The 24638-nt window shown below is 40.2% G+C and overlaps 3 protein-coding genes and 5 long non-coding RNA genes across 16 annotated transcripts; 4 read left to right on the top strand and 4 right to left on the bottom strand.

Moving 5' to 3' along the window:
• Nucleotides 1–333: 333 nt before the first annotated feature.
• Nucleotides 334–5325, bottom strand: LOC124349400 (contactin-like). Its single transcript, XM_046799968.1, has 13 exons — nucleotides 5187–5325; nucleotides 4575–5122; nucleotides 4199–4515; nucleotides 3513–4128; nucleotides 3295–3453; nucleotides 3028–3221; nucleotides 2733–2945; nucleotides 2280–2664; nucleotides 1649–2213; nucleotides 1458–1549; nucleotides 1157–1394; nucleotides 734–1081; nucleotides 334–644 (listed from the first exon to the last, which is right to left on the bottom strand). The coding sequence occupies exons 2-13, from the start codon at nucleotides 5109–5111 to the stop codon at nucleotides 526–528; spliced, it is 3783 nt and encodes a 1260-aa protein (XP_046655924.1). The 5' UTR covers nucleotides 5112–5122; nucleotides 5187–5325; the 3' UTR covers nucleotides 334–525.
• Nucleotides 5326–5379: 54 nt separating this feature from the next.
• Nucleotides 5380–5893, top strand: LOC124350511. Its single transcript, XR_006921043.1, has 2 exons — nucleotides 5380–5485; nucleotides 5768–5893. It is a non-coding gene; the product is annotated as an uncharacterized LOC124350511 (long non-coding RNA).
• LOC124349710 (zinc finger protein 770-like) lies at nucleotides 5670–23333 on the bottom strand. 4 transcript variants are annotated; one of them, XM_046800509.1, is made up of 6 exons: nucleotides 22503–22638; nucleotides 22310–22414; nucleotides 21646–22131; nucleotides 6891–7387; nucleotides 6698–6802; nucleotides 5670–6555 (listed from the first exon to the last, which is right to left on the bottom strand). In XM_046800509.1, the coding sequence occupies exons 4-6, from the start codon at nucleotides 7366–7368 to the stop codon at nucleotides 5813–5815; spliced, it is 1326 nt and encodes a 441-aa protein (XP_046656465.1). In that variant the 5' UTR covers nucleotides 7369–7387; nucleotides 21646–22131; nucleotides 22310–22414; nucleotides 22503–22638; the 3' UTR covers nucleotides 5670–5812. The 4 variants fall into 4 exon arrangements, with proteins under 4 accessions (XP_046656465.1, XP_046656466.1, XP_046656467.1 ...); XM_046800510.1 differs by lacking the exons at nucleotides 6891–7387; nucleotides 21646–22131; nucleotides 22310–22414 and adding an exon at nucleotides 23209–23333 and having other exon boundaries at nucleotides 22503–23129; XM_046800512.1 differs by lacking the exons at nucleotides 5670–6555; nucleotides 6698–6802; nucleotides 6891–7387 and adding an exon at nucleotides 23209–23333 and having other exon boundaries at nucleotides 21397–22131; nucleotides 22503–23129.
• Nucleotides 8373–8875, top strand: LOC124350322. The gene is made up of 2 exons (XR_006920766.1): nucleotides 8373–8502; nucleotides 8576–8875. It is a non-coding gene; the product is annotated as an uncharacterized LOC124350322 (long non-coding RNA).
• LOC124349674 lies at nucleotides 9549–12319 on the top strand. 4 transcript variants are annotated; one of them, XR_006920306.1, is made up of 3 exons: nucleotides 9549–9705; nucleotides 12031–12120; nucleotides 12181–12319. XR_006920306.1 is itself a non-coding variant. In XM_046800451.1 (3 exons), the coding sequence occupies exons 1-2, from the start codon at nucleotides 10412–10414 to the stop codon at nucleotides 12076–12078; spliced, it is 1434 nt and encodes a 477-aa protein (XP_046656407.1). In that variant the 5' UTR covers nucleotides 10229–10411; the 3' UTR covers nucleotides 12079–12120; nucleotides 12181–12313. The 4 variants fall into 4 exon arrangements, 1 of the variants encoding a protein (XP_046656407.1); XR_006920304.1 differs by lacking the exon at nucleotides 12031–12120 and adding an exon at nucleotides 9939–10028; XM_046800451.1 differs by lacking the exon at nucleotides 9549–9705 and adding an exon at nucleotides 10229–11797 and having other exon boundaries at nucleotides 12181–12313.
• Nucleotides 12952–15516, top strand: LOC124350206. 3 transcript variants are annotated; one of them, XR_006920453.1, is made up of 7 exons: nucleotides 12952–13179; nucleotides 13685–13800; nucleotides 13870–14086; nucleotides 14144–14450; nucleotides 14511–14656; nucleotides 14731–15058; nucleotides 15137–15516. It is a non-coding gene; the product is annotated as an uncharacterized LOC124350206 (long non-coding RNA). The 3 variants fall into 3 exon arrangements; XR_006920452.1 differs by having other exon boundaries at nucleotides 13682–13800; XR_006920454.1 differs by lacking the exon at nucleotides 12952–13179 and having other exon boundaries at nucleotides 13578–13800; nucleotides 14731–14819; nucleotides 14891–15058.
• Nucleotides 18340–18833, bottom strand: LOC124350425. Its single transcript, XR_006920937.1, has 3 exons — nucleotides 18747–18833; nucleotides 18531–18671; nucleotides 18340–18457 (listed from the first exon to the last, which is right to left on the bottom strand). It is a non-coding gene; the product is annotated as an uncharacterized LOC124350425 (long non-coding RNA).
• Nucleotides 20495–21386, bottom strand: LOC124350437. Its single transcript, XR_006920956.1, has 3 exons — nucleotides 21038–21386; nucleotides 20836–20962; nucleotides 20495–20760 (listed from the first exon to the last, which is right to left on the bottom strand). It is a non-coding gene; the product is annotated as an uncharacterized LOC124350437 (long non-coding RNA).
• Nucleotides 23334–24638: the final 1305 nt, after the last annotated feature.

The following is a 24638-nucleotide window of genomic DNA, read 5'->3' as shown; positions in this document are numbered from 1 at the left end:
AGGGAAATTATAAGAGGGAAATTTTAAAAAAGGAAATAACAAATAAGATTTTGCGTTGAATGGATTATAGAACGTCGAATAAAAAAAAACAACAACTAATTAACCACTTTAATTTACTGCTATTCGCCAGACCCCGTCCTAGGGGTTTGGCACATTCATGATCTTGAATGTGGTTATTTCTCCGCCTCTACATAGAAGAAGATTGGCATTATCGATTGATTGTTAACTTTTACGGTAGCCGATATGCAGTCTACACCAGGTGTTAAAAAAGGTGCTAAAAATGCAAGTCATGGAAATGCAGTGAATACGATGCTATGCAAAGTAAAAAACTGATTTTAGTGGTTTAAGTCAGTTTATTCCTTAAAATCTACTCAGTCTGAGAGAAAGATACATTTCAGAGGAAAGTTTTCACCTCTTTTTGTAGTGCTGCCATTAAAAAACTGCATTGAGATAAAATGGACGGAGCGAGAAAGACAACAATTGCAAAAAGGGAATGATTTCGCATTACAGATGGCAGAAAACAAATCACGTGTACAAACCTAAATTATACGTAAATGTCTGGCAGATCGATAAAATAACACTGGCCAATAACACTAATATGGCCACATTCATTTGGACGGATGAGTTCACATCGCTGTCATCACCTGAAATTTAAAAAAATAATAAAAGATGAGTTTGATCGTTCGATTTTAAACAGAAACTGAAATAAATCATAATCAACGATGACTCTTACCCATTCTAAAAACCCATGTGGGCGACGACATCTTTCCGTCACCTCCTTGAGAGTAAGCTAAGACACGAAGATTGTAGCGTTTTCCCCATGAGAGACCGGTGACATACGCTTCCAGCTTGCGACCAAGTGGAACGAGCGTATCGTTTGCCGTTGACATGTCTTGATCACTCTCCCAAACACGGACTTTGTATCCAATGAGCGGTTCTTCCTCGATACTCGGCGCTACGTATCGCCAAGTAACGCGTACTGTTGACGGGTTTACTGCTACCACTTGAACAGTCGTAGGAGGTTTTAGCGGTGCCTTCTTGAACGTACGTTCCAGGAAACGTTCACTCTGTGGTCCCTCACCTTTTTAAGCGAAGCAATTGGTTCATGAGAATGAGACTGCTGGAAATTTTAAGACTAATAAATAAAGCAACTTACCAGCTCCGTTGTACGCCATTACACGAACCCAGTAATATGTATCGGGCATCAAACCAACGATCAGGGCTTCGTTTCGTGTACTTCGACTCAGATAGAAGACGGAAGCGTCTTCCTTATCTTGACGACGCCAGTATTTGATACGGAATCCAATCATGTTGCCTCGCATTTGCTTGCGAGATAAATCCATTGGGAGCCATGTCACGTTCAATGATGTCGAGTTGAAAGCTCGTGCGGCCACCTGTTAACATTATATGATCAGCAATGATATCATTGTCTTGACTAAATTCAATTTGAAAATTACTTGATTGGGAGCCACTTGAGGAACGTCCTCAGCTGAATAAATGGAAACCTCTGGAGATTCTTGGCCACACCCGACATCGTTACATCCTTGAACTGTGATAAAAAACATATAAGAATGTTAGTTTAGTCTGTTTCCTCCCATGTAGGTTCAAAAGCTGAAATTCGGTTTTAATAGACAGATCGATGTCGTACCTTTCACTTTGTAGGGAGTGTAGTAATAGCGACGATTACGATCGACAGTGGCAACGAAAAGACCAGCTGAACGTGAATGCTTGACAATCTGGGATTGATATTCGGATTCCTCTGTCACGTCAGCATCAACACCAGCCAACCGGCGCCAAAAGACCTTGTAGTAAGTTCCCGACGCGTTCTGTTGTTGTCCAACAAACGGTGTCCATGTTATGGTCAAATCACCAGTCTTTCCACCGCCGCCACCGACATTGGTAGGGGGTTGGAAGATTCGATCTGGGCGTGTATTATATTGTGGTGATGGAATTGAGGATGGTCCGTAGCCAAGCGTATTGGCAGCCGAGATTCGGAATTCGTAAGTAGAATAAGGAGAGACAGTGTTGATAAGTTGGGCTTCTTTGCGGGAAGTCAGTCGATCCACGTCTTTGGCTGTGATGTTCATGGCAAGGACACTCCACGTTTGATTCCAGTTAGTTCTACCTTCCACCATATACAGGCGGATGGGATCACCGTTGGTTGCACCATCAGTCCATCTGAGGACAGCTGACGATGAAGTAAGCTCCAAGACCTTATGACAAACAATACAAGTTAGAAGAGATTCGAAATGAACTGAAAGGAAAATGTTTAATATTACTTGGACACCACCGACAGCTCCCGGAGGTCCATACACAAACAAGTGTGTTTTGGTGGAGATACGGCCGACAGAAGTCTTGGCCACACACTCGTATTCTCCAGCTTGACCCAATGTTATGTTATTGATTTCAAGACTGCCTTCTCTTGAGCGGATGTAGTGAGCCGCTTCCAAATTATCGTGAAAGTCGACGGGAGACGAATCAAACCGCAATGTAATTCCATTGTGTTTCCAGATGTAAGCCAAATCAAGGATGCCCTCTGCCGACGCTCGACAACGTAACTGTTCCGTCTGTCCTACTGTGGTGAGGATGCGGTTAGGAGGTTCCTCCACGAATACTGGCCCACGCAAAACAATGACGCGCCCTGTACTAGAATCCGAGCCAAACCTATAGACCACAACAAAAACATGAAAAACAATTGAGATTTAATCTAAAGTTATTATTTTTCCTTTTACCGATTTTCGGCGGTGCAAGTGAAATTTCCAACGTCTTCCATAGAAACAGGATTGATAAGCAAGTGTCCAGATGGAAGAATAATTCTTCTTCCACCAGAACCAATAGCGAAGCCATCTTTCCTCCACACATATTTCGGTCGAGGTGCAGCTTCCGGGTTGCATGCAATAGTAACGTTTCCTCCGTCAGCAGCATAAATGTCGGATTCCAAAGGCCTTTGAGGAAACAAGTTAGTACGATTAAATAATTATACCAAGGTAAAGCTTAAAGAATAAATGAAGAGAGAAGGAAACATACTTTTTAGCAAACGAAGGCTTTATGTCCAATATTCTCAGCTGGCCGGATGAGTACCTCTCCGCAATTTGATTCGAAGCTTTGCACTGATACATTGCTTGATCACGGTCTGGGTCCAGTTTGCGTATAATCAAAACATTTTCACGGATCTCGAAGCGTTCGCGATCTCCTTGCTCAAGCGAAAGAGGGTCGAGAACCTATGAAACGAATTTAAAAGTCGATATATAACGTTACTGTTTCAGTTTACGCATCACGTCATTAGAAACCAACCTGTCCGTTTCGTAGCCACAGATAATTGACGTCGGGTATGCCAAATGCTTCACAAGTCCACAACAAATCTTCGCCCCTGTCCATATGCATATCTCCAAGCGGAATTGTAAATACTGGTGTGGCTTGAACGCTAACTGTCACAGATCCTTCAATTGAAACCTTAAAAACCGGAAAAATGTAAAAATAAACACATAAAAGAAATTAAGATTGTGAAATACCTTGTCATTGGTGGCGCGGCAAACATATTCTCCCATATCTTCAACTTTTACTTTGGGTAAAACGAGAATTCGGTTGTAGTTTGTGATGACAACACCCTTAGGTAATGGAGCTCCTTTACGAGTCCAGTTGTAATTAGGGACAGGGTAACCAAATGCTACGCATTCAAGTCGAACATCTTCACCAACTCTTGGGGCTTCTGGGAAACTCTTGGGGAAATTGTTTGGGAATTTGAGCTGTTGGTAATTAGGATGCTGGCGAACTTCGACCGAAAAGAAAGGTCCATTACGACCGTTACTGGAAACGGTACTTTGCACATTGCAGGAATAGCGGCCTCGGTCGATATTTTCAAGGGATGAAAAATACAAGTTTCCGTCAAAAGAAACAAAAGTTCGGGAATCCTCTTCTACAAAATTGGGGAAAACATCGCGGACCCAATAGTATTGGATATCAGGGAAGTATTGAGGAGGATCACAATAAATCGCTTTTCCCCAATGTTCAAGACCGTTTTCTGATGAACGCTTGAGATTGAATTCTCCAATAAAGCCAAAGGAAAGTTGCACACTCTCGGATACGATAGATCCGTATTGGTTGCTGGCTACGCAATGATATTTTCCTCTGCAAAACAAATTACACAAATATTAATATAATACGACGTGGATAACTAACATTTTAATTTTAAAATTACCTGTCTTTGATCTCCTCTGGATTGGTAATAATTAGCAAACCACCACTGACAGTATGTCGTGGCATTAGAAGCGGATCAATCCGTTTGGAAACAAGCTGGTCGCTTTCAAAATCTTCTTTGTACCATTGGAATTCTGGGGTAGGGTAACCATTTGCTATACAACTAAGGGTAACTTGATTCAATGTCTTCCTTCTGGTCAGATCAAATACCACAGGCACTGGTTGCCGAATAAAGTAAGGCCCACGCGGAATTCTAGTGATATCATTTACAACAATTCCATACTGAAATGTTCTGTCTTCCACATCCAATAAATTCACCTAGCAAGAAGGAATTTATTAATACACAAAAATTTAGAAATAATTTTTTGTATAAATACCTGATTGACAGGAATTTCACAGATATAAAGCAATGGGTCTTTTCCATCCACACGCAAAAGACCCCACTGTCTAGCTGAGAGTGAATAACCATAAGATAAGAAGTCCTTTTCAAAGACAGTTTCTTGATTAGGTAAGAAGGCTGTATCAAGATTCATCATGGTAGTGCCATCTCCATCGTTGATCCATACACCTGGGCTTTGTTGTCTTCCACTGATGTACCAAATTCTATGACTGGGGTCATTCTTGTTGAGGTATGTTGTGATAAAACTGTGTTCTTCAAGTGTGTTTACACTGGTTAAGTCAGAGTTGAAAGCTCTGCAGTACTGCCTAGCTTCATCTCTAGTTTTGATTGGGCTTCGAATGAATTTGTAACATGACGTGGCGTAGTGCACCCAAGATTTTGGACAGATTGCATCAGGATCATAAGTTTCACTTTTGACATTAGTTTGTCCAAATAAACTGTTGGGCGACGTTAAAAGTTGTGCATTTGATTCCCAAACAAGGAATGTGAAGAGTAACAACGTGACAGGATTCATTGCAGCTATCACTATTTGAAAAAAAATTATGAATTAAAACGATGGCGTTGAATTCATTGAGATTAAATGACTTACCTTTAACCAGAGAAGTTCGAAAACGAAATAAAAAGTAAAACGTTACTTTAAAAATTCATAGTGACAACTGCAAGTTGCCCAACAGGTAAACCAGGTAAACCAAACAACAAACTGCCAAAGCCAACACCCAAGAAAAAGCTTCAGCAGGTGTAGGCGAAGAAGCACATTTCAACCAATTGCAGGTAAGACGCTGGGGTTGCCAAATCGCCAAAATAACATCCGTCGTATTCGATGACCGATGATTTAAATTTTTTATTTTATTCATACAATTCTGCAAAACATTTATTCCGTTCGGAGTTGTAAAAATTAATTTTGTGTGATTCAAAGTAAATATCAGATTGTGTTGAACTTGAACTTCGATATGAAAATTGAGTTACGGGGAATGGGATACCAAAACTGAAGCTGTCCACTTTGCTTCCGGTCTATACTCGGTGATTTTCTTGAGCTTTAAAAATTCACACAATTACAAAATACATCTGTATTATTTTCACATGTTAACACGAGTGCAAGTTTCCAGGAACATATGGTGAAATGTTAAAGAGGATCAATGTATGAACGTTTTTGGAAGCAAGTATTTTTAGGTAGATCAATTAATTGATCGTCAGTATCAATAAAATTTAACTGAATCACTTGTCAACTATGATCTTGTGAATGCTACGCATATGACTCTGTAAATGAATTTTCTGGCGAAATGACCGGGAACAGAGGTCACATTTAAAAGGTTTCGTTCCCGAATGGATCCTAAAATGGGCAGCTAAATTGCTAGGTGTCGGGAACATTTTACGGCAGACTTGACAGCTGTAACGTTCTTTACGATTACGCTTAGAACTCATGCTGTTTGCACGCATGCTTCCATTCGGCCTTTTTGTCTTCACTGCATGTTTAGAACTAATGCAGTTACCATTTTTACTAGTACTTAAGTTGGTTGACAAAATATCTTCATCCGCATCCTCTTCTTCGTCCTCATCGCAACGTAGACCAACAGAAAAATTCCTATTAAAATTCGGATCGTTGTTACTCAGTCCGCCATACGAATTAGAGAAACCTTGAAGTCGTTGAATTTCAATTTCAGCCACAGCTTCTGCGCTGTGTTTCCCACTAAAACATGTTTTTTTCTCAAGAGTTGCCGATCTGTGAAATGTTGGAGCTCGTTCAGATGAGGCCAAGGTGTTCGTTACAATGGAGTAACTTTGCTGTAAACGAGACTCTTGAAAAACGGCCTCCAGAGATGTGCGCCTCGGATCCGCACTTATTCCCGTTCCTATGGCCGATAGAAGCATTCTTTCCGCAAGATTTATCCGGATTTCTGTAACTCCTGATGATCCACTGATGGCTTGATGCGAGTTTTCGTCGATAGCTACAATCATTTCTGAAAAGAAAAAGAGTCTCATTTTACCACAGAATTTGACGTCAACTGAATCAGACTTGACGTCACATCAAGTTGCACAGAAAAAATGGAGCCATGCAATTAGGCATTAGTCAATTCTAGACGGAAATACAATAATAAATACCCTGCTGGTTGCCATTAGTTTTGGGCCGCTTTGGCCTTTCTGTCGAATCATCCGAGGTTCCCGGCGTCGCTGTTGCTGCACGTTTCCGTTTGGCATTTCGATTTTCTATTACAATTGATTACACAATTACACGAGGTTATTACATCTTATATAATAGCAAAAGAGACGTTTGAATCTAAACGGATGTACATACCTGTTCCGGCGGAATTGAAAGTGGTCCACGCCAAAAATGCGCCGTTCATGGCAACATTAGTCAACTGCTCTTCCAATACGCTTCCGTTGAGCCCAATCACGCCGAGCCCAGCGCTGACACCAAGGCTGACGCCAAGGCATCCATCGCCCAACACGTTGATGCCTGCCGCAAGCCAAGAAAGGGATTTTCTGGGAGTCTTGATTACCCGGGCGATACCGTGCAACTGTGGCTCTCCATTGGCGTAAAAGGTAAGATCGGCAGCAGCGCCAGCAGCGGTTGCTGCGGCAACAGCTCCGGCAGGACCTGCCAACGCACCGGCGACTCCCGCTCCCAAGACGACTGCAGTGCGTGTGGCTGACCAAACGGCTGCGTCACCTCTTTCCGTATCGCCGCACGCATAGTGGACCATTCCCTTGATGTGGCCCACTATTGGTACGGAGTTGACCACTTGGTTGACCACGTCGCCCAACAAGCCCATGCTTCTAATATCCAAGTCACTTAAAAAAAATAAAGAGAAGAGAAAGTAGGTGATGGAGCTGACGAGATCGGTAGCGATACTAAAGTGGGAACAATTGCAGAGCAATTATATACACAACGGGCGTTTAGTTACATAGCGATGATTAGCCAACGTCGGGTTTACGGATCATTGCAATCCTAGAGCAATATCATTTTTCAAAAGAAAATTGGGTCGTTAGCGTACTGTATAAGCAGTCCTTTTTTGGGCTCAACCAACGGTTCGCTGAATTTACCCCCCCCCCCCCCCTCTTTTGGTGTTAATGCAATTGGCGGGGCAGTTAAGTCATTTTACAATCATTCTTTAGTCTCAGCCGTATTGGTTTCAATTGGAAATGCATTCAATCGACATCGAACTTGAAATTCTAATTAAAAATCAAACAAACAATAAGAGTCGAATTTGTTTCGATTTGTTTGCGCCAAAGGACTCCAAAGACATTACGTTGAAGTTGTCAAGGACACGACTCTGATTTTTTTTCTTTTGCCTTCCCCTACTTGACTTTTGCGAGATTCAGTTAGTCCGGTATTAACACCTCCCAGTTGCTGGTAATACCTTTGATGGTGACTTTCTCGAAATCAGTGTCACTCTTCGACCAGATGCTGACAATGTTGAACATTTCCCACAAATCTTAGACCTGAATTCCTGGCAATGCAGCAACGTATCGCCGACATTTGATGATTCAAGTGATCCGTCATCCGGTCCCGCAGCAGTTCAAGTCGTTTGTCCCGCGTAGAAATAAAACTGTCAATCACCAAATATCTATTGCCGAAACCGGCCCTCTGCTCAGTTCGTGACATCAAACCTCCACAATGGTTTAATCTGGTCCATATAATAGCTCTTGGAAGGTCGAACATTCGAAACCGTCTCAGGCCAAAGCTAAAGGTTTTAGAAATGGTTTTCATTTCCTGTGACGCCACTTTCAAACCGGGGCTTCTTAATGAAATACCCCAAATTGCTTTTAGAGAGGTGTTAGAAAAGTGGTTCCTTTTTGGTTCGAGTTTCTTCGACGTCCGGCGCGACGCAGATCCTGCTGAACGATCTGAACATATTTTAGCGCTCAACCGGAACGGTGTTCACTTCCTTGATGTCATTACTCACGTAAATTAGATTTAGATTTAATATTTCCTTTTTAAAAACGACATCATATTGATCTTAATTTGTTGTGTTAAAGGAAACTTTGATGCACTATCCTTATTCCGAGGTGATATCTACTCGCAAAATCATTTCGAAAGAAGGTCCCCTTTTCCTGGACATGAAATGCGGAAATTTAAGGCAGCAGCGCGTGACCCGCATTCAAACAGATCAGGCCCATGAGATATTTCGTCTGGTTCGTCAGTATATCGCCATTCAACAACGCATCCAGCAGCAGAACGTTAAAGAAGAGAGCAATCTGGCTTCACGCTGATGATCCAATCGCTTAAAATTACTGTTCGCCGTGGTACATAAAGACAAAATCGCAAATAAATATTTTTTTTTTAGTTGAAATCAGTTAAAATAAATAAAAAACGAAAGAAACCTTTTTCTTTCAACATGGGCCATTTAAAAAACATTTCTATGCTCATATAAGTCATTGTGTAATTTCTCTTTATGATTGGGACTAATATACCATTTGTCATAGCTAGGGAAACGTCTTGAAAAAGTTTATTTGAATTTGAAAGATTTGAAAATTTGGTTGAATCTCGGTAACCATCGAAATGCGGCAGACAATTTTTTTTAAACCATTGCATTCAAAATAAAGAACCCTTAGTGCCATAGTCCTGACATTTCTCTGACACTTGAATAAAGAAACGCAATGTTTCTGAGTTTTAACATATTAAAGTTCTAAATAAATTTCTTAAAATTCAGTCAATTCCTAATTTCCTATTGTTCAGTTGGTTTATTCCTTGGTTCAGCAGTTTTCCAAATCGTTTTCCAAATCTTTTGCAGATCGGTGATTTTCGAAGACTCGAATTCATTTATGCTTTTTTTCGTGTTAGCTACCACTCTATCAGTGATTTTTTGAATAAGTTCAAATGTCTTTATTTTCCCTTAAACGTTAAACCTCTAAAAAAACACAGTGAAACAACGGATAAATTGCTAAATAATAAAATTTGGCAACGGTTAAAATTTAAAATTCAAATTCAGCCACCAGGGGGACTTGTATTTGCCAACAGCCAACAGCACGAGGAAAAAACCGTTAAAAGTTTTCTCCTACTGGTACCGGTCACATGTCCCCAGTCAGAGCTCAAGAATCTTTGTTGAAATTTCGTAAAATTTTTAAATTTTTCTACTTCAAAATTGTTTTCTTCATGCGTCAACACGGTAAGCCTCTATTTTCTCATTATTTAGCACAATTACTAACCTAGTTTTGGTAAAATTGATAGAAGAATCAATTTCATTTCCCATAAATTTTGAAAACTGCTTCCAATTTATCTTCCACATAGCTGGGATTTGTTTCTACCGAAGATTATTTTTCTTCTAACATTAACACTGTAAACCTTTAGTCTCTCCTAATTTTGTATTAAAAATAACCTAGTTTTTGTAAATTTTGTTAGTTCATTTCCAACACAACGGTATTTGGAGACTGCTTCCAATTTATCTAGCAGCTAGCCGGGATTCGTTACATTTTTCCATCAAATTAGCAGGTATTATCGCATAAAATTCTTCATTATATGTATTCTAAAATTTTAAATTTCTCATAACAGTACTGACTACAGAGTACCAACCCAAAGCGCAGAAGAACATGGGTTCTAAAAAGAAAGCTGAGGAATATACCATCACACCAGATTGCGAGGAACATTGTAATCCCCCTAAGAAAAGAAAGACGGTGTCTCTTCTGCAAGAAAAGAAAGACGGTGTCTCTTCTGCTTGAAGTTGAAAGCACTGAAAAGACAGATGTTGTCTCAAAAGAGGAAGACGTGCAAATGAGTGCCAACTTCCTGTTGAGTGAGCACAAGAGATTTTTTGAGGATCTGTTTGAAGCACCTTTCTCTGATCTAGTCGCCATGGTGAAAACTCTCACCAGAAAATGCTCAAACATGCAATTTGTGGAAAAAAAAACGACAAGAAGCTACCTGGATGTTCTATCCTTCCAACGGAGAGTAATTTAGAGGAAGATATCGAAACAATGGAGCTAATCTCCGCAGCGTGTATTTTTAATTCTGATATACGGATCAGAAAATACGGCAAGAGTGTCTGGAAAACAGCAGCAAAGATGAGAGATGTCTACGGATTGCAGAAATCAGTTGTTTTCCATTCGGATCACGAAGAAATTTTTTTGATTAAACAACGTGAATTCCGAAATGTTGAAGATTTGGACTACATGATTCGGGATAGGCAAACGTGCTGGGGCATGCAAGGATTTCTCGTCTGTAACCGTATTTTGAAGAAGCGTGGATGTTCTCTGAACACCTTCGTCGTCGAAATTTTTTTCAAGTCTACCTTCTATCAACCAGAAAAAAGGATGTTACCGCCTCAACAAACATTTGCAATTTCTTTGTATCATTTTGAGATCATCGGAACAAAAGATTATTTGGAAAAACTCGTACTGAATCCAGGAAAGCCACATGACGTCGTTTACTCGACACTTGCTGAATTTTTCAACACACTGAAGAGAAAGTGCTGGGATGATACTACTTTGAATACCAATCATCATCCTCTAGACATTTTTAACGTTTCTAAACGAACGTTATTATCGTTCCACAACTTGATGACAGCTCTGATGTTTTCTTTCTCGTACCAAGTTAAACTCCACGACATCACCAGTCCAAACGAGCAAAATACCAGCAGTAATCAACGTGTTAATAAATCAAAATCCGAAAAGGTAGAAGAAGTTTCGAGCCTCATACTACGCATCCTTGAACTTTTAATGTCAGTTCCTAAGTCAGAGAATGAAAGTACGCTTTTGAAAAATCATCTGGCGACGTATATTCATTTCTACGAACGCAAGCGACCAAGTCAAAAGCAGAACCTTCTGCTTAAGCTTTGTTCATCTCTCAAAGGACAAACACACGAGTTCAAGTTGATCAAGTTGATGCTAGATTGTGGAGCCGATACGAACATTGTAAATCAACACCGGGACAGTCCACTACATCTCCTTTTCAAGAAAGAAGTTGATTCGACCAGTTTTTGGCACTCCGAATCTTATTCCACTCGCGCCGAAAATTTCACAACTATCGTTCAAGTTATCCTGGATGGAAATTTCCACCAAGATCAAGTCAATCTCAGTGGCCAATCAGCATTGGAGTGTATTAAACCTCTTCTTGCACGTTATCCAAATGCCAAATTAAGCCGACTGGTAGGCGATTCCTTTCAGGGTGTTCGCCCGTTATCTTGCATCGCAGCGACCGAGGTGCGAAGGCTAAGACTCCCATGCGATGGTTTACCTGTGACGCTTCAGTCAGTCGTCAACACGGTAAGCCTCTATTTTCTCATTATTTAGCACAATTACTAACCTAGTTTTGGTAAAATTGATAGAAGAATCAATTTCATTTCCCATAAATTTTGAAAACTGCTTCCAATTTATCTTCCACATAGATGGGATTTGTTTCTACCGAAGATTATTTTTCTTCTAACATTAACACTGTAAACCTTTAGTCTCTCCTAATTTTGTATTAAAAATAACCTAGTTTTTGTAAAATTTTTTAGTTCATTTCCAACGCCACGGTATTTGAAGACTGCTTCCAATTTATCTAGCAGCTAGCCGGGATTCGTTACATTTTTCCATCAAATTGGCAGGTATTATCGCATAAAATTCTTCATTATATGTATTCTAAAATTTTAAATTTCTCATAACAGTACTGACTACAGAGGGTCTGACCAACCCAAAACACAGAAGAACATGGGTTCTAAAAAGAAAGCTGAGGAATATACCATCACACCAGATTGCGAGGAACATTGTAATCCCCCTAAGAAAAGAAAGACGGTGTCTCTTCTGCAAGAAAAGAAAGACGGTGTCTCTTCTGCTTGAAGTTGAAAGCACTGAAAAGACAGATGTTGTCTCAACGTGCAAATGAGTGCCAACTTCCTGTTGAGTGAGCACAAGGCAGACTTGAAAAAATTTTCGACGACGAAGGTGTTCAGAAAACATCCACGCTTCTTCAAAATACGGTTACAGACGAGAAATCCTTGCATGCCCCAGCACGTTTGCCTATCCCGAATCATGTAGTCCAAATCTTCAACATTTCGGAATTCACGTTGTTTAATCAAAAAAATTTCTTCGAGATCCGAATGGAAAACAACTGATTTCTGCAATCCGTAGACATCTCTCATCTTTGCTGCTGTTTTCCAGACACTCTTGCCGTATTTTCTGATCCGTATATCAGAATTAAAAATACACGCTGCGGAGATTAGCTCCATTGTTTCGATATCTTCCTTTAAATTACTCTCCGTTGGAAGGATAGAACATCCAGGTAGCTTCTTGTCGTTTTTTTTCACAAATTGCATGCTTGAGCATTTTCTGGTGAGAGTTTTCACTATGGCGACTAGATCAGAGAAAGGTGCTTCAAACAGATCCTCTAGTCTAGTTATGCAACACTAGTTCGTTTCAGTGCGTAGCGCTATGACGGAATCGCAGTAGTAAAAAGGTTCATAAGTATCGTACTTTAGTAACTTGTATCGATAGTATATTTGCCATTGGAACAGTGTATCACTAGTAAAAGGTGTCTCAAATAATAATGTTCAGTAGAAATTGAAATAATTCTTAAAAACTGAACAAATATCTTTGAAACAAATGGCCATTAGTAAATTATTTCATAAGGTGGTGCATCTCAGAATGACGGAATCGCACTAGTAAAGGTTGTCATTAATAAAAGCTTTTTTTTTCTCTCATTAATATACAGTGTTGGAAGTAAAGTGTTCCATAAATAAAAGATATCACTGATATTTTGATTACTTAGTAACTGTAAACTATACCCGTAAATAACTAGCTCTTTAAGTAAAATGCTTCATAATAACGTAAAGGGTGCGTATCACTGTGACGGAATCGCACTAGTAAAAAGTATCTTAAGTATCGTACTTTACAAATCTGTATCAATAGTATATTTGTCATTCGTAACAGTGTATCAGTAGTAAAACGTTTTTCAAATAATAATGTTCAGTAGAAACTGAAATAATTCTGAAAAACTTTACATTTGTCTCAGAGACAAATGGTCATAAGTAAATTGTTTCATAATTCTATTTATTTGTTATTTTCATGTCTAAAAAAGAAATGAGTATGTGAGGTGACAGTAGTAAAATGCTCCAATAGTATTTAGCAACATTACGACAACGTCGCATGAGTAACCGTGTTGTTAAATAGCAGCTGCGGCCTGCGGCGCAGGTTCAGAATTTAGATTCAGACGACTAAAAGGCGTCGACGGCACGAAGGCACAAATCGAGGCGTCGTAGTGTAATTACGACGCATTTTTTGTGTCAAAAGTAATCATACTTTAGTTAATTGCTCCTTTTTTTGCAAAAAAATTAAAATTGTGTATCTTGAACATCCAGGTTTTCATTGGCAGCCTTGACGACTTTATGCGTTTTCCTTGCCATAAGTCCTGGTGTGTGTGAATCAGCATCTTGGCATCTTTGGTCGCCTGTGGAGATTTGAGAGAGATGGAACTTTTCCTTTTCCTTATGCTAGTGGCTGATAACCAAGAAATTTTTGACATGGTTCTCCACCTCACTGCTTATCATTATCCTGAAAATATCGTCTTGCCACAAGGTATTCAAGCGTGTAATCTTATCTTAATTTGTCACAAGCTAATTTTTTTTACTTTAGGATATACTCCTCCAAATCTGGCAGTTAGCACCCTTTACTGGAAGGCTTGGTTGATGCTATTGATGCTGATTGCTCATAATCCTGGCAGTCTTGGGTCTGAGGCATGGAATTCATTCCCTCCTATACTCCGAGCATTGATGGAGATGTGTATCACAAATGATTTGCTACTTCTTCTGGTACCACAGACCAAACAGAGTTGCAGGTGGCTGCAATTGAAAAGCAAACCATCTTGGAATTCGAAACAGATCTAGGAGCCGCCTCTACAAAAACTGTTATTACCGAGAACAATCCTTTGCTGCTTAGTCAAGTATTTAAAGCGCTCTTAACTTTTGATTTTCTTGCAAATCATTGTAATATTTTACTTTAGTTGACATCACTTGATCCACGAGGATCTACGCGACGACCTCCTCCGGCTGTTATTGAGCAGCTTCGAACTTTGAACGCAACACTTCGACTGGGTCACCTACTTTGTAGAAGTCGCCAACCGAACTTTTTATTGTAAATTCTGCATAGGTATGTGAAATAGTATGAATTTTAATAGCGAAATTCTAATCTAATTTTCTTCAATGCAAATTCTTTTTATGTAGGCAAGGAGCTGCGCAAACGAAGCCATGGCTGGCTGATTTGGTCGAGTCCAATGAAGGTGCTTGGAACGTTCTGCCTGTTCAATGTCTTTGTGAGTTTTTGCTTCACGAAGCAGCTGATGGTCTGCCTGTTAATGATCTAATGAACGATTGTAAGCAACAGCTTGGCAAACGCAAGGAACGTCGTCACAAACACCAACAGTTGGTCCAGCATCTAAGATTTTTGTTGACTGATCCCAATCAACTACCCGAAGCATGCCGTGAAGTCCTAGACTATTTGATGAGACGATTGAGTGCTCAGAAAGCTCTCGCCCGTCACCAAGCCCTCACGGTAAGAGTTTATTTTCATAATCAACGAGTTTGCTTAAATAATTATACGGCTCCATGATTATACATTACGTTTGCATAGGCATTGAGTGTGGTCTTGGCAGTAAAAGACGATGATATTACCATGAGTGATGGTGCATGCTCCGAAGGAACAGGAGACGATTCCCAGTTCTCTTGGCTTGTTCATCAGTTACCTACCATCCCACATTTCGAAGCCGTACGCCCTGCCGTGATTGCTGCTCTACGGGCCGCCTTTCTAATTGAAACACAACCACTAGCCATGTGTATGCGTCATCGTAAACATCCGATTCCGATATTTCCTTATTTTTCATAATTTGTCCGTGCTTTCCCCTTTTTTCCCCATTTTTATCCAAAATTTTCCAATATTTCCTAATTTTCTTGGAGCAGGACGCAAGTCCTGACTAGTGACGTTTTTTTTAATACATAGCCATCTAGCGCTCAGCTTGACATACATGATTTTGTAGTTAGTAGCATGGTTTTTTCGTTTTCATTTTGCTTATATGGATCAATCTCCAGCAGAAAATGTACTTGTAAAGTAACTTGATGACTTATTATCGAAATATCGTTTTATCGCCGGCGCAACTCTCCGTAACGACCAAGAAGTGAGCGTGGCCATCAACTAACTTTATTGACCAACCGAACCGCATAATTTAAATTTCTGATAGGTCAACTTTCGTCCAATAAAAAATATTAAAAAGCCAAAATGTTTTCAAAGAATCTTTTTATTATTGTTGTTCAGAACGATAGGTGCGAATTTTAATTGTCAGGCCTGCAAAATTTGAGTTCATCCTTTCCATATAATAATAATCATTTCAGGCCTAAACACGCGCATCACTCAAATAATTCACAATCAATATTATACCTAAAATAATGTACACTTACACACGTACGGTATATAATTCTGGATTGACGTTGGACAATTTTTTCCAAATTAAAAAAAATCACGAACTTATCTTTTTTTGTCACGATATTATTTTCCCTTTTTAAATCTTTTTAGACGGCAGTGATCCTTCTGAGCGAGCCGTCGTAATTGGTACCGGAAGAATGACTGCGCGAATGCCTGGGATGAAAAATAACGGCATCATCTTCATCGTCGTCGTCGTCCAAGTGATCCCTGCTGCGACGATGCTGATGGCTGCTGCTGCTCATGTCCGTCCGAGCCGGGAATTCCTCGTCTCCGGGAGTCGTCATGGCAACCCTGCAGAGCGTGCTGGTGGTCACGTCACGCGGGAGAGTGTTGCAGACGTAGGGTGGCATCTGTTGGCTGCAATTAGCTCAGGGCACCGTCACGTGACCGGCCCCGTGACACTAGTAGCAAATTGTCGTCTGCTGCTGGTGTAGCAACGCGTTATTACCTCCCGACGATCCGGTCATGACTTTGTAGTTGCTGTTCTCCGAGTCGGTGCTGAACTGGCGCAGATCGTGGACCAGCATCCGGCTGAAGGCCTTTATGTCCGGCATGTCACGCTCTTGACTTTGCTGCTTCTGGTAATTGTGGTGGCGCCGGATGGCCGACAGCGGCGGAGCGGCACCAGTTGCCGGACTGTGAACGGTCACGTAAGACGAACGTTCCGTTGCAAGAAGCTGCTGCTGGTAATGGACGGGGCAATCTCTCGGGTATCCGGACGTAACAGCCGGCGGCGGAGTCGGAATGGAAACGGATTCGTCATCGATGGAAGCCACTCCGCCGCCGATGGAAGAGCAAGGGCACGGGATTTTCACGAAACCGTTGCACTGATTCGTCGGCTGGAATAAGGATTCGCTGGGATGATGATGGGGAAGGCAAGCTGGCGTTAGGGGGTTGGTCATGGGGTGGTGGTGATGGTTCATCTGTGACGGCGGGGGAGGCGGAGGAACAATGGCCAGAAGGTGGGGCAGATATAAATGATGGATATAAATTCCAACAATTATTCGACGTCTGTCTTAATTTTCAAAACAAAGATCTAGGATCCGTCTTACCAGTCAAGCCGAGCATAAGGCAACCCTTTTCAGAATTAAGGATTACTGTTCGGTGGGTGTTCCCTGACGGTGACGGATCATTTATCGGAATACACAAAATGTAGCCTGCTGTTGTAGATCATCTCTCTTCGGGATTCACGAATATATATATAGACCCACTACGGACAACTGAAGCCGGCCAAAGTTTGCTACTGACCTTCTGGTCTTGATGGATAGCCTTCAGGAGTTTAATGAACTATATAGATCGACTTTTTGCGCTTTTATACGTATAAAAGGATTTCCTGTTATCGAGTATGGGAGGAACTAAATCTTTGTTTTAAATTTCCACCACGCACTGATTTAAAATTTATGATTTTATGATAAAAAAAATAGTAATTGAAAATTGAATTGTATGAATACGTTTTTCACATGAGTTATACGTAACAGTGGGATTACATCATTAAAATGGCGTTCTATTTCAATGATCTGACCTTCGTTGGAAATTTTGAACAGACTAATACGAACATTTTGCCGAATTAGCTTTTTTAAAGACGGAACTAATGATAAGTCCCAAGCTCCATCAACCACTTTCACGTCCCCATCGGAAAGTCAAAATTTTTTTTATTTTGACTGATTTTTTCTAATGATTCAGTGGACTCGGCTCCATACATCACACTCAGCGTGATCGCCATCCACAGCCTATCAAAGGGGGGTTTCAGATGGGCCGCTGTGATCGACTGGAAAGATCGGGAGAATATTTAGGAATTACCTTATCCTTGACCATTCGCCATAGCCGCGGCCTATACATTCGGCCACCAACCCAACATGTGAAATTGCATGAAGGTCTTGATGGAAACCCAGGCGTTGCTGGTGCGGCTTTGACCTTTACGGCGAAAGCGGATGTTGACCCCAAAACGATCATCACTGATCAAAGTATTTCTATATGCAGTATAAGGATCGAGCATTCCGTTTCAAGGTGAAGTTTAAATTTCAAAGCTTTCATCGCCCACGTATGAGGTGTACTGATCTATAGGCCTATACAGCGGTCCTATCTGCCAGAAGGTGGGGCTGCCGTGTAACCCAAATCGACTGGCGTCTACACTAGAGCTAAAGTCATTTTCCGGTGCATTTCCTTTTTGGCAATTCGATTTCGGTGCCAATAAATGAACAGGAAAAATGGCAGAAGTACCGGCTACCTGTTTTATCCCAAATAAATATAAGGTATAATTTAAAATCAATTTAAATGTATAAAATGATGGTTGTGAAAATACCTCGCCAGCTAAGAAACCGTAAGAAACCGATGACTACCAAATAGAAACTGTAGCCTAGGCGTAGGTGAATATTGGCGGTTATAATGATGAGCTGGGCCTTAATTTACTTTTACTTCCGATTTCAGCCGTGAAAACCGAGACGTAAACAACCAGACCGAGTAAAAGTAACCATCCTGAATAAAAAATTTAAAAACAAAAATACACTTGATCAAAATTTTAAAAATAATTCCAATCGAAATAAAATACCGGAAAGGATAAAAGTGACGCCGGATAGAAAAGTGCAATAGCGTCTCCTGGGTGCAAAGTGGCCGAGGAAACAGGAAATCTCTCCGACGACCAACAGAGCGGTGGCCATGAAAAAGAACGGAGCCGACCTCAAGACCGCATCTGTTGGAATCAAAATAAATAAACATTAATGTATCCAATGTTAGGAGCCCGGAATAATAATGAAACTTCTCTTACAAGGGATTGAGAGTGTCGAGTCATTGGGATCGGGACTGTACTCTTCCGTTGGGAAATAATCGATGTTGAAACAGTAGCGTTCCGTCTCTCCAGCTGAAAGAAATTCCCACGTCATTTGATTTCTATTTGATGGTCTTTAAAAATCATTTAAGCGAAATGTACGACTGGTGTAGCAAAGAGTCCAGAGTCCGCTGACTGTGAATTTGGAGAGGTACTCGAGTTCGGGATCTCCGGTTCGGTTGAATTTCGGGTTGGACATTTTCTCTTCGCTGTAGAGAAATGGCCGGTGACGAGTCCGATGGCGACGGTGACGAACGCCATGGAGGCCGACAGCGGAGTGAGCAGCCGGAGTAGGCGGATTACCGCATCCAAATCGACAGCGATATATGTTAAAGTCAAATATCTTCTAATTCCATATTGCTAATAATAAATTTTGCTGTAACTTAAGCCTTAAGCTTTAAAAAAGTGCGACGCGGGGTGGCGACTAAGTCGCACACCTTATGATTCACAGATCTTTATGGAATGTTCCGATATGTTTGATTGATATCTATACTAAAAAAGTAAAAGTATCACGGTAATTTAAGCGATAAACGAAGCGCGAAGGGGGGGGGGGGGAGGGCGGGGGTTGGCAGGCAGCGGGCAGCCAGACACGCACAGTACTAGCTATTTGAAGAAAACAAATTTAAATTCTGCCGCTAAGCTGCAACGCTGCCGAATTTCAGAAAATTGTACCGAATTCTACCATACACTAAGAGTCATCTAGCGTGTAAAATTGCAAACAAATTGAATATACTTGTGGAACAGAATACTTATGATACAGTTTTTTATTGTGAAAAATTTGAATATTCATGTACTACAAAGTATCTTTGCAACGAAGTTCTAATGAGACATATATTTAAGATACGCTTTCTTTATACTACACATATATAACTTTATGTTCTTATGTTCAAATTTTACTTATAGAGCTAGTTATTTACGAGCATAGTTTAGAGTTACTAAATAATCAAAATATCAGTGGTATTTTTTATTTATAGAACACTTTACTTCCAACACTGTATATTAATGAGAGAAAAAAAAAGCTGTTATTAATGGCAACCTTTACTAGTGCGATTCCGTCACTCTGAGATGCACCACCTTATGAAATAATTTACTAATGGCCCTTTGTTTCAAAGATATTAGTTAAGTTTTTAAGAATTATTCCAGTTTCTACTGAACATTATTATTTGAGACACCTTTTACTAGTGATACACTGTTGTGAATGGCAAATATACTATCGATACAAGTTACTAAAGTACGATACTTATGAACCTTTTTACTTGTGCGATTCCGTCATAGCGCTACGCACCCTTTACGTTATTATGAAACATTTTACTTAAAGAGCTAGTTATTTACGAGTATAGTTTAGAGTTACTAAAAAATCAAAATATCAGTGATACTTTTTATTTATGAAACACTTTACTTTCAACTCTATATATTTATGAGCAAAAAAAAAAAAGCTGTTATTTATGGCCACCTTTACTAGTGCGATTCCGTCACTGTGAGACGCACCGGTTCGTTTCGATACTGGTAGAATTGAATTGTTTTCCTTTTTGGTGTCTAACATTTCTTTTTCCAAAATTTGTCGTATTGTTTTACCGAATGTCTTTTGTTTACATCAAATAACAACCTTTGCTTGTGGAGTAATAAAACGATTAATAACTTATTATCTGATATCTTATATCTATTTCTTGCATTTGGCACTTTGACTACAACTTTTTTCACAAATCTCTAATTCAAAAATTAAATGCCATGAAGAACCTAAAAATAATGGTATTACATAATAAGATTTCAGAAAAACCGCATAACAAAAGTTAAATTCTGTCGTTTCCCCAGGTGGCAGATCAATATTTCAGTTTTCAGAGTCTTGTCTTTGGAAGTTTGTGCAGGGGTATGGAGAGAGGGTGTGGAGAGTCAGATAAGAGAAAGTAGAGAAGATTCTAAGTAGAGAAGGCATCAATACCTTGAAGATTTACAACTTGACAGGGAAAAATTAATGTGAACATTATTGCCTTAAATAACACAGTAATTAAAAATTATTTTGGTAAAATACCTTGCAACTTAAAGTATTTTGCTTCAGAAGACATAGGTTGTGAGCTTGCATTATTAGATTAGACCATTTCATTTCTATTTTCACGAGCACCTTGGTTGGCCAGGTACATGACAACTGCTGAAATTATCTGAAAACATTTAGTCAAGAACGCAGTAAAATTAGCTTAAGATTGTTTGATCTATTATTTAAAATAGTAGTTAACTTATTATCCGATCTCCGTTGTTTAGCTTTTTAATTTGTTTTGAAATTGTTGACTCTGCAACTAACTTAAGATTCAAAACTCATTACTAGATGTCGCCAGTGTCGCCCATGTCGTTCTTACATCGTGAAACGACTAAACGAGGCGAAATGGGCGTTCAATTGCAGAATTGCAGCAATTATTGAGCAATTTTTTTCGTTCAATTTTCAAATTCAATTGCAACAATTATTGAATTGCAAACTTAAGTTTCGAGGAACATGGGAAATGTTTAAGAGGAACAATGTACAAACTTTTTGGAAACATAAGTAATTTTAGGTAGAACAATTAATTGATCGTCAGTATTAACAAAATTAAAATGTGAATGCTACGCGTATGACTCTGTAAATGAATTTTCTGGCGAAATGACCGGGAACAGAGGTCACATTTAAAAGGTTTCGTTCAAGAATGGATCCTAAAATGGGCAGCAAAATTGCTAGGTGTCGGGAACATTTTACGGCAGACTTGACAGCTGTAACGTTCTTTACGATTACGCTTAGAACTCATGCTGTTTGCACGCATGCTTCCATTCGGCCTTTTTGTCTTCACTGCATGCTTAGAACTAATGCAGTTACCATTTTTACTAGTACTTAAGTTGGTTGACAAAATATCTTCATCCTCATCCTCTTCTTCGTCCTCATCGCAACGTAGACCAACAGAAAAATTCCTATTAAAATTCGGATCGTTGTTTCTCAGTTGGCCATGCGAATTAGAGAAACCTTGAAGGCGTTGAATTTCAGCCACAGCTGCTGCCCTGGGTTTCCTACTTAAATTCCATGTTTTGTTCTCAAGAGTTGACGAACTGTGAACTGTTGGAGCTCGTTCAGATGAGGCCAAGGCGTTCGTTACACCCAAATGAGAAGGTAAAACTATGGTGTAACTTTGCTGAACGAAACTCTCTTGAAGAATGGTCCCCGGATATGTGCGCCTCGTATCCACACTTATTTCCGTTCCTATGGCCGGTAGAATCATTTTGTCCGCAAGATTCATCCGCATGTCTGTAACTCCTGATGATCCGCTGTTGGCTTGATGTGAGTACTCGTCCCTACCTACAATCATTTCTGAAAATAAAAACAGAGTCTCATTTTCCTGCAGAATTTGCCTCCACCGTCGTTAGTTGACGCTGCAATAATCTTATTTTAAATTCCTTAGGACTTGACGTCACGTCAAGTCACAAGGCAAAAAATGGAGCCAAGACATTAGGCATCAATCAATTCTAGACTATACAATAATAAATACCCTGCTGGTTGCCATTAGTTTTGGGCCGCTTTGGCCTTTCTGTCGAATCATCCGAGGTTCCCGGCGTCGCTGTTGCTGCACGTTTCCGTTTGGCATTTCGGTTTTCTATTGCAATTGATTACACAGTTACACGAGGTTATTAGACTTTATAAAATAGCAAAAGAGATGTTTGAATCTAAACAGATGTACATACCTGTTATGGATGAACGGATGTACATACCAGCGCCAGCAGCGGCTGCTGCGGCTACAGCTCCGGCAGGACCTGCCAACGCACCGGCGACTCCCGCTCCCAAGACGACTGCAGTGCGTGTGGCTGACCAAACGGCTGCGTCACCTCTTTCCGTATCGCCGCACGCATAGTGGACAATTCCCTTGATGTGCCCAACTATTGGTACGGAGTTGACCACGTCGCCCAACAATCCCATGCTTCTAATATCCAAAAGTCACTGGGAGCTGTTTCGCTGACCAAATCGGTAGCGATACTAAAGTGGGAACTTAGCTAAAAAGCCATGATTAGCCAACGTCGGGTTTACGGAGCATGGCATATTGCAATCCGAGAGCAATATCATTTTATCACTTTTCAAAAGAAAAATTTGTTCGTTTCGTCAGTAGCGTATAAGCTGTCCTTTTGGCTCAAGTAACAGTTCGCTGAATTTACCAACCTCCCTTGTTTTGGTAACTTGACGTCATCCCTTTTTCGTTTCGTTCATTTAAATGTGAATGTGCACCTTACAGGGCAGGGCAGTTGGATCGTTTTACAATCATTCTTTAGTCTCAGTCGTATTGGTTTCAATTGGAAATGCATTTAATTGGCATCGAACTTGAAATTCAAATTAAAAATCAAACAAACCCTAAGAGTCGAATTTGTTTGCGCGAATTAAGGACTCCTAAGACATTACGTTGAAGTTGTCAAGGACATGAATCTGATTTTTTTGCCTTCCCCTACTTGACTTTTGCGAGATTCAGTTAGTCCTGTATTAACCAAGTATTAACACCTCCCAGTTGCTGGCAATACCTTTGATGGTGACTTATGCAGCGACGTATCGCCGACATTTGATGATTCAAGTGATCAGTCATCCGGTCCCGCAGCAGTTCAAGTCATTTCTCCCGCGTACAATTAAAACTGTCAATCACGTTACTGGTCTCGCAGTTTCCGGTCCATCCGCGTTTCGATTCCAGTTTATGGGTTGGATGTTACACCAAGAGTTCAGAAGGTGTATTGGTTTGAATTTGGAATGCATTCAATCGGCAATTAACTCTGAATCGAAATAGAAAGAAGAAACGATTAGATTGAGTCGGATTATTTGTTTGCCAAGGAAACGGACTAAGGATCACATATCTAGGCTTTAAGGCATTAAGAAATGAAGTCTGATGATCTTTTACTTTCTCTTTATAACGAACAAAAAATATTATGGTAGTTCATGAACTTATTCTTTTCTCTTCTCGGGACAATCAAAACTGTCAATCACGCCTCTAGTTTCCCCTCACTCCTCGCGTTAATAATTCGAATTAAGTTAGAATTTCATATTGCAAAAATAACCCGCCGGTTGTTGGCCACAATTACATTGAACTTAATAATCTCAACGGACTTTAAGAGAATGCAGCAAAAGCTTGTGCTTGATAAACCCATTCGCTCACCCGACCCTGATGCACCGTGCCAAGAATTCCCAAACAAAAATAACTTGACATTTGAAAAAAAGTGGCGCCACTCAATTGTATATCTGTCACATGGCTGATGGCTGTAGTGTAGGTCAGTCCAACAAAAAAATATTTGGCGCATATTTCAAACTCGCACGTTTCTTCAAAAAGGTAGGCAAAAAGCACGAGCTTTGCGGTCCTGCCGTTAAGCGCCATCGTGAAAATCCCGTTTTTAATAATTTATGTTCTCAAAATTCTTTACCATATCAAGTCAATAAGATCATAACGGATATGCGCATTGAGCTTTACAAGCAAGGATAGTTTAGCCCATTTAAAAATTGGTCAGCCAACGAAAGGAAAAAGGGTGAATGGATCATTAGGGTCACGGTGGCTCAGCATTTGCAAACAGTGGACTGTTTGCTGGGCAGTTTGATCATTTGCATGGCAATTATGTTGAAAACCGTGCTATTGCTTGCGAAGGACGAACAACAAAAATAAAATGGAAAAGCATGTTTACTTACCAGTTACCACTGTCAGTTCCTTCACGACTGTACGTTTTACGTCATTTAAGTCCAGTAGACACCGCACCCTGATTCATGATTGTAGATTAACGACCCTACTGCTCAATAGGTGCTGTTTCGGCCAAAATTAGAGAATCAAATTTCTTTCATCTTTGATGTTGTTACTTGCT

Source organism: Daphnia pulicaria, chromosome 7 (assembly GCF_021234035.1).
Source record: "Daphnia pulicaria isolate SC F1-1A chromosome 7, SC_F0-13Bv2, whole genome shotgun sequence".
NCBI classification, from domain to species: domain Eukaryota; kingdom Metazoa; phylum Arthropoda; class Branchiopoda; order Diplostraca; family Daphniidae; genus Daphnia; species Daphnia pulicaria.
Note: the sequence above shows the minus strand (reverse complement) of the source record. Positions and strands in the feature narration are given on the sequence as shown.

Excerpts from the sequence above, each read along its gene's own strand:
- LOC124349710 (XM_046800509.1), bottom strand. The coding sequence starts at position 7,368 with ATGGGCTTGTTGGGCGACGTGGTCAACCAAGTGGTCAACTCCGTACCA. Across the intron at positions 6,803-6,890 it reads TTTCAATTCCGCCGGAACAG|AAAATCGAAATGCCAAACGG; the intron begins GTATGTACATCC and ends CAATTGTAATAG. Across the intron at positions 6,556-6,697 it reads AACTAATGGCAACCAGCAGG|AAATGATTGTAGCTATCGAC; the intron begins GTATTTATTATT and ends TTTTCTTTTCAG.
- LOC124349674 (XM_046800451.1), top strand. The coding sequence starts at position 10,412 with ATGCTCAAACATGCAATTTGTGGAAAAAAAAACGACAAGAAGCTACCT. Across the intron at positions 11,798-12,030 it reads TTCAGTCAGTCGTCAACACG|TTCATTTCCAACGCCACGGT; the intron begins GTAAGCCTCTAT and ends AAAATTTTTTAG.
- LOC124349400 (XM_046799968.1), bottom strand. The coding sequence starts at position 5,111 with ATGAATCCTGTCACGTTGTTACTCTTCACATTCCTTGTTTGGGAATCA. Across the intron at positions 1,550-1,648 it reads CACTCCCTACAAAGTGAAAG|TTCAAGGATGTAACGATGTC; the intron begins GTACGACATCGA and ends TTTTTATCACAG. Across the intron at positions 1,395-1,457 it reads CTCAAGTGGCTCCCAATCAA|GTGGCCGCACGAGCTTTCAA; the intron begins GTAATTTTCAAA and ends TAATGTTAACAG.